At 38.0% G+C, this 10,436-nt stretch overlaps 1 protein-coding gene across 1 annotated transcript in view; it reads left to right on the forward strand.

The window, feature by feature from the left end:
- Nucleotides 1–10,436, forward strand: part of SCARA5 (scavenger receptor class A member 5) — a gene marked incomplete at its 5' end in the record, with an annotated part of 44,766 nt that overhangs the window by 27,184 nt on the left and 7,146 nt on the right. The window contains one exon of the mRNA XM_015817742.1: nt 6,726–6,923. Coding sequence (XP_015673228.1) covers nt 6,726–6,923 — 198 coding nt within the window. The remainder of the gene's footprint in view (nt 1–6,725; nt 6,924–10,436) is intronic.

Genomic DNA, 10,436 nt, shown 5'->3' on the forward strand with positions numbered 1-10,436 from the left:
CCTAGGGAGGATTTTAGGTAGGGATAATTTTAAAAGTATTTTAATCGGAAACACAGCTGGTAATATTTGGTTTTAATTCGGCTTTTATCGGGGTTTATTTTTTGGATTTCTGTATTTTTGTATTTTGTATTTTTTGTATTTTCTGTATATTATTTGTTTTAATATGCTGTGAACCGCCCTGAGTCCTATGGGAGAAGGGAGGTATACAAATTAAATTATCTATCTATCTATCTATCTATCTATCTATTATCAATCATATACATACTTTTCCTTTTAACACTCTTTCATGCTTTCTGTATGAGAAAGGCATCTCAAAATGCTTCTCCATACCCTTCTTTCTAAACTGTCTCTCTTCTTGTTTTACACAAGTCTTAAGTACCTCCTTGCAACTGCATTCAGCTTTCATGTTTCTCTTTTCCATAGCATGGCAGCTATTCTCATAGCTATTTTCATTTTTTTAAATAACCATCATTCTTTACAACAGACCACTCATTACTTTGCATTTGCACATTTTCAAATCTCTCCATTCTTTTCCCTATATTTAATAAATATTACATCATATTTTGCCATTTATATGTGACTTGCAATTGTTTGCTCTATTTTTCTTGTGAAACTTGACTTTCTTGATTTTTGATACATTAATTTTCAGATCAGTACTCTGCATTGCATCATACCATCTATCTGACATTCATTACAGAACATTTGAGTTCTGAGCTACAATAGGGCATCATCTATGTACAAAGGACACACACCTTTACATTCCCAATGAACACATCAATAGCATCATCACAAGCATTCCTTATACATTTATCCAAAAATCATTAAACAACCAAGAGTGTGCCACAGATCTTTTTCTTGTTCCTTGCTCAACACTGAACCATTTGCTAAGCATTCCATATAATCTTATGCATGCATCATTTTCATCCAATACCACTTTAATCTCATTCAGCAGCCAACTTTTATGTCTTCATTTGTGGAAAACAGGCCATAAGTCAAGCCCATTTATTTCATTATACATTTTCACTAAATTAACCAATAAATAAATATTATTACTTTCATATGTTTGTCAATGAGCAATTGAAGAGCAAAATTTGATCCATATACTCATTGCCCAGTGTAAAGATGGGCTGCACTTCCTAGATTTGATTGCTGTTGTAACTTGCTTAATACTTTCCCAGCTATATTTAACGAGGTAATCCCTGTCTAGTCTTGCAAACACTTTTATTACTCTTCTATATTACCAGTAATGGCCTTCTTTCAGTAGTCCAGCACAGATGCAGGCTTCATTAAACAAATTGCATAGCTGCTTCTTTAAAAAATTACATCCATTATTCTAATGTTATTTCATTTATAAGACTTTTCCTGCAGTTTTGCCATTTTTAACATATCCACATCATTTATGCCATCTTTTTCAACATATTTATAGATTATTTATAGCATTCTTTTCAACTGTACTCTTTAACATCATTATCATCGCCAAACTAATCTCTAAAAATATTCTTTCCAGGACTGTCTCAATTTCATTCCAAATTATTTCATCAATTTTATTTTGAGTTCCATTCTTTCTGGTGAATGTTCCTTATTAAGCCTTTTTTCACCCACATTTTTTATTTTATAATTGTTCTGAATCTTCTCTTCCTCTTAACCTTAAGGTTGCTATCTTTGATTACGTTCTTTGCAATTATCTTCTCCTCTCTAGACACATTGTGTATTTGAAACAAATTATCTTCTCCTAAGCACATAGAGTACATAGCTGTCACCATTCTCATTCATTCTTATATCTCTAAATGTTCCAATCAGTTTTTCGGACTTTTGTGATCTCAGTCCCGTTCACGTCACCTAACAGAATATTTTTTCCACTTTCATTTTGAACATACAACGATTTTTCCTTGACGTTCATCTCTGATTGTTACATTATTTTTTGTACACCACCCAGACTCACATAGACTAGACTAGACTATAGACTAGACTAGACTAGAGCTAGAAGGGACCTTGGAGGTCTTATATAGTCCAACCCCCTGCTCAGGCAGGAGAACCTATACCATCTCAGAAGTGTCCAGTGTCTTCTTAAAAACCTCCAGTGATGGAGCACCCATGATTTCTGAAGGCAAACTATTCCACTGGTTAATTGTCCTCTATTAGGAACTTTCTCCTTAATTCCAGGTTGCTTCTCTCTTTGATCAGTTTCCAACCATTGTTTCTTGTCCTGCCCTCTGGTGCTTTGGAGAATAATTTGCCCCCCTCTTCTTTGTGGCAGCCTCTCAAATACTGGAATATTGCTATCATGTCACCCCTGTTTCTTCTTTTTCTTTAAACTAGCCAAACCCAGGTCCTGCAGCCATTCTTCATATGTTTTAGTCTCCAGCCTTGGCTATATAAATGTGATAAATAAAAACAAATAAGTAAATAATCACTCACTGAACCACAGCACACAATTAGTCAACAATCTATGAATTCCTACATTCATACACACCCTTAAAAGTCTTAATGACACCATTTTATACTTTCTGACATGTAGTTTAGCCCTTTCATTCATAACTAATGCTATATCTTCACTTTCCACAGGTATTTATCCATTCCACACCACAAAGATCGGACCATATATGGTTAAATCTATTATATTCTTCCCCTTTCTATTAGTTTAGTAGAAAGACAATATATCACTCTTCATTCATTCATAAATTCATTCATAATATTCTTTACCATTTGTTCTTACAATCAAAGTCCAACATTCCACTTGCCAAGATTGTTACTATAAATATAAGGATTGAAACTGTTGAAGCAAGAATATCTCATTCTCACAAGCCACAGTGTAAATAAGTAAAAGCAGACATTTTCAGGACTGATAAAAGAACACTTCCTGATAAAAAAAAAAAGGGTGGGGGGGAGGGAGGAAGAGACCCAAGGATTGGAACTAATGTATATTTTATATACAATACATTATATAATGCCACAATCATAGTGATACACAATGAATTATGATTGTCATTTTTCATGCCTAGCTACCACACAGATTAGGTTTTCTTTATGACTGTGGTGCAGAAAGATAAATAGTCAACATCCAAAAATAATAATTAAAATCTAGAGAAAAACCAGCAATTTAAAAAATAAAGCAACAGACACAGCAGCGGTCATAAATATGAGTCAGTTGCCAAGCGCTTGAATTTTGATCACATGGCCATGGGGATGCTGCAAAGGTCATAACTGTGAAAAATGCTCATAAGTCACTTTTTTCAGTGCCATTGTAACTTTGAATAGTCACTAAATGAACTGTTATAAGTCAAGGACTAACAGACATATCTCTTTCTCATGCTTATATTATATATCATCTTTATTTTGAAAAAAAACTGAGGTAGAAATTAATTTTTTTTCATACTAAATACCAAAGGAGGCTTATTGACAAATAAACACACAAAGACATAGACAGTCACATACACATTCCTCAGGAATTTTAATTCTGGCATCCTAAACCAAGTCCATTTCCTGGGCCTAGTGGACTGGAATGAAAAATGGATTATTTTTCCTGGGTGGAGGTGGGGCTGGGAAAATGGAAAGCAGTGCTACTTCTGTGCAGGGATAAATCTTCCACTTCCCTCATAAACACATGGTCCCAATTATCCAAGCCAATGCTATCTTTGTACAGCTGCAGCAGTTTGAGATATTGTTTCTTTAAGCAATGTTTAAGTATTTTCCTTATATTTCTCCCCTGGGAAAAAAATCTGGGTTGTAATTGGCTTTATGCAAACAAATATATATATAAAAATAACGGAATCCATGGGGAATCTCTTGGAATACACGGAAAGGGGTGGATTAGTCAGTGCACTCACTTGTGCAATAAAACGGTTGCTTTCAGGGGCAATGAGGTAGAATATCAGGAACAGTAGTCACTGCTATATATTTCTAAGTATCAAAAGAAGCCCATTTTCAGTTTTAAAAGGACTAAAGAGTTGGAGATATTGAGTCAGTGTGAAAGGAGACTTAGCCTTCTCATCTAGTCTTTGTGTCCCATTTCAACTTTCTCATGAGAGATGCAAACATAACTAGTCCTCACTTAACAATTACTCGTTCAGCAAGAGTTCAAACTTAAGACGGCACTGAACAGGGGTTACTTACAACTTGTTCTTGAAGTTCCATCTGTCATGTGATCATGATCCGGGTGCACCACACTTGGCTAGGTACTTCAGCATCCTGCAGTCATATGATTGTTATTTGCAACTTTCATTGCCAACTTTCAACCAGAAAAGTCAGTGAAGAAACTCCATTGTATGTACATTGAATTTACCACTCTATACTGCAGTAGTGAGGCTACACTTGGAGTATTGCATCCAGTTCTGATTTTAAAAAAAAGATGCTGAGGCCCTAGAAAGAATGCGGAGAAGAGCAACAAAGTTCATAAGGGGATGTGAAGGCTAAACCGTATAATGAACATGGCATAGGACCTGGCTACCTCCGAGACCGCCTTCTGCCACATATTCCCTCCCATAGACCGGTACGCTCCCACAGGGTGGGTCTCCTCAGGGTGCCATCGGCCAAGCAATGTCGGCTGGCGACCCCCAGGGGGAGGGCCTTCTCTGTGGGTGCCCCTGCCCTCTGGAACGAACTACCCCCCGAGATCCGGATGATTCCGGATCTCCTTACTTTCCGCCGCGCCCTCAAGACATGGCTTTTCCAACAAGCGGGCCTGGCCTAGGGAGGATTTTAAATTGGGTTTCTTAGAAATTTTAATTACCACAACTTTAAAATATTGGTTTTAATTTGGTTTTATTCGGTGGGGTGTGTGGGTTTGTTTTTGTTTTTTAAGAATGTTGTGAGCCGCCCTGAGTCCTTCGGGAGAAGGGCGGGATACAAATTGAATAAAATGAAATGAAATGAAATGAAATATGTGATGTACATTAAAAAAAAAAAAACCTAGGCAGAACTTCAATTATCATGGCCACCATTCTGATATTTTTTAACCGCACCCTACGAACACCCCTGATATGGCCCACAGCCATCGTAAAATATCTAAAATTGTATAGTTTTTACTTAGGCAATTTGTGTATTCTATACTGTGTACATACTGAACATTTTTTAAAGTATGCACTTTTGTCCATGTGTGGACATTAAACAATAGATCATGAGGTCTTTGGAGCCAACCTAAGCTTGATGTAACTGCAAGGACTCGTGGGATTGGGTTGTGGGCTTGTAGGTGTAACTTTGACAGTCAAACGCATCCATGAACAAAGACAGGCCTTCAGGCATCTGTTAACAATTGACAGTTCCCGCCTGTACTTAACTAGCCCTTGAGCTGCACTTCTAGGAACAGTCAGGGAGAGCGGCCAAGCAGGACACTTCTAAACCTGAACCCTGGTTTTGTTCTGAATTAAATCCATTTGTTATTAAGCCAAACATGAAAAAAGCGTATTTCCTCCCCGAACATTTTGTTGTACTGGTTAATATTCAATTCTGGGATGTTTCCACTGTATATATCAGTCTGGAGATAAAACTGCATAAAACTGCTGTTCTGGCCAGGGAACTATTCCACCAGGAATGTATTTGTCTTCACCCCACAGCTAAAGCCTGTGAATATGATTCTGGAGCAAAGAGCAGCTGTTGTCAGAGCTGTAACTCTTTTGCCTTTTCAAGACTGTAAGATATTGCTACAGTATGTCTCCAAGTAAGTGCTGTCATTCAAAACAGGGGTCTCCAACCTTGGCAACTTTACGACTTGTGGACTTCAACTCCCAGAATTCCTCAGCCAGCATGGCTGGCTGAGGAATTCTGGGAGTTGAAGTCCACAAGTCGTAAAGTTGCCAAGGTTGGAGACCCCTGATTTAGAAGGAAGCAACTGGCAGAAACCGCCAGTGATGACAGCTTGTTGGGCAGAATCTGGAGGAAATGTAGGAAAGACTTGGCTATTTTACTTACCCTGCAGTAGAAGTGACAAGAAGTGGATGCTGGAAGAAAGTGGATTGTCTTGTCACTTCTGTTCAGTTGAGCGATCTCAGAGGTTTGTTGTTTGGGCAGTGTAATACTGGTAGCCCTCAATTTACAACCATAATTGACTGTGGAATTATGGTTGTAATTGGTTAAGTAGATGATTGTTAAGTTTGTGATGATTGCCATGGTTAATTAGATCACTACGTGACTTGTGCCTGAATTTATTATCTTTTTGTAGCAGTCATTAAGCAAATGCTGCAGTAATTAAACAAATGCAGTTTAGCAATGGGAGTATTTTTTCACAAACTAATAGTAAATGCCAGAAACTGGCAAACAATGCCAAAATTGTGGTCATGTGACCACAGGATATTGCAAACAGCTGTAAATGCAAGCTGATTGACAAGTTCCCAAAACAGAATCATGTGACCATGGGGGAGTGGTGTTTGCAGCCATTGGAACTCCAGAACAGGGTCGTAAGTAACATTTTGGAGGCCCGCCATAACTTCTAATGTTCTCTAAGCAACCATGTGTTAAGTGAGGACTACTGGTAAGGGAAGATTCTCAAACACATCACCTTCAGATCTCAAAGAAAAGATAGATATGAATATAAGAACAGAACATTGATTATGAATTTTGCAAAGAATCATTTGGATTGATTGCATTAATCCACTGAACAGTTTTATTTACTTCTTTAAGGTGGTACTTAGAAATACTTAATGGTGTTTCTACAATATTTCACCAGGATTGGTAGGAGAAAATCATTTTTAATCCCGTATATTTACTTCCCCTGATTCATGACTGCACAGCTCTTACTTTGGAAGAGGGAATTATCCGCTTGATGAATGGCTCCGGTCCTCATGAAGGGCGAGTAGAAGTCTTTCACGATCGACAATGGGGAACTGTGTGTGACGATGGATGGGACAAGAAAGATGGGGATGTGGTGTGTCGGATGCTGGGTTTCCGAGGCATTGAAGAGATTTACAGAATGGCTGCATTTGGACAGGGTAAGAAAATAAATACATTTCTGAGATTAAATAAGTTACACTGATGGTAGAACACACCCCAGGAAACTGATCCAAAGAATTTAATGTAAGGGTGTTAACGCAAATAAAACAAATACTATGTAGTGCCTTTATTGTAGGATGTTTTTCAAATTGGGCTATGTGACAACTTGAATAGATTTCACTAGATTCAGAGGGGACTAAAAAAAATTCTAATGAACTCAGACATCTAATCTTGGCTCAGTGCTGTTTTTCAGAAGCATCCATAGCAGGTTTTCTAAGGTCCAATGGTAAGTCTTGTCAGCTGATGTTCAGAAGCCCCATTCCTCTTGGTCAGGACTTCTGGAAATTTATAATTATTGTTCCTTAATGGTTAGGTTTTGCAGCCTGAAGAGTTCCACACTTCCATTCATTTTTTTGGAGAAGTTTTCCTGAGAATAGGGTTGTTTGTTGGATAAATCCAGGATCATAAAAAGATGATGGTAATTTTATAGAAATGTCCATGTAGGGTTCTTTGGCAACAGTACAGAAGTAGGTTTCTATTATCTTCGGGGATGTTTTCCAACTTCTCTGTTCCCGAGAGTTGATAGAAGACCTATCCAAGTACTAACTAGGTCCAATTCTGCTTAGACTTTTCAGCTCAGTTGTTTAGTTGGCACCAAAGCATAACTCTGCAAAATAATCTGAACACTTCAGAATGTGTAAGAAGTGCCAATTCAATATCCAATTAAAGGGAATTCATCAGGACTAGATGACTGATGACTCAGAATGACTGAGTCCATTCAACATGTTAAGCATATTGGGCTAATAAAACTAGGCTGCTCTGGGCTGGACAAATCTGGAGGACCACCAGAGGACAGTAGAGAGGCAGAAAACTCAGTCCTTTGGTTGATATCAACTGAGTCCCTGGGTTTTTCCATTCCATGATCTGCAACTTTAACAAAAAGCAGGTGCTATGGTAGCCTCTTTCTGCCAGCTTTACCAGGTAGACCAAATAATAAACATGACCAGATAAGCTAATTCTGCTTTATTATAAAGTACATTAACAGAATGTTGTAAGTCTGAGAGTACAGTTCTCCCACCATTTTCTTTATAGTCCAAGAAACTAGAGAGAGTCCCTTCATGAACCTCTTGCCCTACGCACTATCTAGCACATCTGGAATACTGCAGCCAATTTTGGTCACCATATCACAAAAAAGATGTTGAGAGTTTGGAAAAAATTCAGAGAAGAGCAACTAAGCCTGGGGACTAAAACATATGGAGAACAGTTGCAGGATTTGGGAATGGCCAGTCTAGAGAAAAGAAGGACTAGGCCGGACATGATAGCAATATTCCAGTATTTGAGGGGCTGCCACCCAGAAGAGGGGGTCAGTTATTCATCAAAGCTCCAGAGGGCAGGACAAGAAACAATGGTTGGAAACTGATGAAAGGGAGAAGCAACCTGGAATTAAGGAGAAAGTTCCTGACAGTGAGGACAATTAATCTGTGGAACAGCTTGCCTCCAGAAATCGTGGGCGCTCCATCACTGGAGATTTTTAAGAAGAGGCTAGACAGTCACTTGTCTGAGACGGTATAGGTCCTCCTGCTTGAGCAGGGGGCTGAACTAGAAGACCTCCAAGCTCCCTTCCAGCTCTATTCTATTCTTCAAGATTACAGTATCATATATGGCCTACAAAGATCTCCTGACCAAAGAGATACAGGACAGGTTCACTCTGCTGCCTTCTAGCTGTCATTTGGTGTGCTCAGCTCAGTTTAGATGACAGGTTTGCTTTGGCGCCCAGAGAGCTTTAATTATTCCCCGCTATAAAAACGTTCAGTTAATAAATGTTTCACTCCAAACCTGGCACGTTTAAGGCGTTCACAAATTGCTTTATTTTTGTAAGTTAAGAAAAACAAGACACTTGAGATTGCAAGTCTATTGCACAATTCTAAACGTCAGTGTAGTGATGCTCCAATATTACTCATGTTTTTCTAAATGTCCCAGGTTATGAGAAACAGGAACTGGGGAACATTTTACAAGTTCCAAGATTTAGATGAAGGTTTCTCATAAATGTTTAACTGCATAAAGAGGTTTTCCCTGTGGTGCCTTTCTAGCTGATGGGCTGGCACTGTACATGTGTTTGAGGGGATCAAGAGGTTACCCTGGCACTCTTTCCAGAGAGAGGGGCGCACAAGAGGTATTGGAGGGAAATTGTTCCACACAAACCCTATTGAGTAACACCAGAATAAATCCCATGTGATGGAAAAGGAGATGTCCTGGTTGAATCCAAAGCATAAAGCAATGTTAGCACCACTCCACTGTTTTTATTTTTTTTATTTTTTTAGAGGAGGAAAATGTTCTTATTCACATACTTCGATATTCACATGACCAGCTTGTAGAAATATGTTTAGGGATGTGATCTATCTCCAGCCATTTTACTGTTTTCAACCAGTATGTGTGCTTGCATAGGAAAGCAAATTGCTTTCCCCATGGCTGTGTTCACAAAATATGCTTAATCATGCCAGAGAAGGTGCTGGTATATATATTTCCATGACCTACCAAGCTTGGTTCATTTTAATTTTGCATAGGTTTTATGTGGCTTAGCCTATTGTTTAAATTCAACCTCTTCAGCTGGTTTATAGTTCAATGGATTATGCAAGTCATGAAAATTAAATAGGTTGTTGATAATCAGAAAATGGATGGATGGATGGATGGATGGATGGATGGATGGATGGATAGATAGATAGATAGATAGATAGATAGATAGATAGATAGATAGATAGATAGATAGATAGATATTCTGAATGTCAATACAGAGAAACCAGTTTTACTGCTAAGAAGTCTAAGAAGTAAGGCCTAAACATAATTGAGGTACCTATGTACCTCCCTTGTTTAGTCTACTAAGGATGGATTATTAAGATTACAAGAAACCTATTGCTAGTTGTTGCTCATAAACACAATTAATGTGTTTTTACATAATCTTGATTCCTTCCTGAGAGATACCTATGCTAATTTACTATAGCACAAACTAGCAACAATCATACAGCAACAACTTTCCTGAACTGAAGGCTAATTCTAGCATCTCATGGTGCAGAGTTTGATCCAGGAACATCTGTTGATCTTTCAGGCAACTTCAGAAAAGGGCTACAGGGGGAAGTATTGGCTGTCCTCCAGCTATTTTTGGAGAGATATTTCCCAAACTTATAAAATTCTGGTGGATAGGTTTCCTATTTTTCTGGTCACTTGCTTAGAAGGGGAAACTGGCAGAACTTTTCCTTGTTTTACCCAATTTCCCAGTCCATAAACTTTGCAAGTGGGTGCTTCAGAATTCCATGGGTTAGGTTTTAGGTTTTATTAAATTTATACCCCGCCCTTCTCCTAGCGGACTCAGGGCGGCTTACAGCAAGTTAAAAAACAGACAAACCATACAAAATACTAAGTTTAAAATACAATTAAAATGAAATATTGATTTTTTGCCGTTTCTTTTTAAAATTATGTTAAAAACCAAATTAAAATCAAATTAAAATCAAATTAAA

This window comes from Protobothrops mucrosquamatus, unplaced genomic scaffold, assembly GCF_001527695.2.
Source record: "Protobothrops mucrosquamatus isolate PMUCROS unplaced genomic scaffold, P.Mucros_1.0 scaffold633, whole genome shotgun sequence".
NCBI classification, from domain to species: Eukaryota; Metazoa; Chordata; class Lepidosauria; order Squamata; family Viperidae; genus Protobothrops; species Protobothrops mucrosquamatus.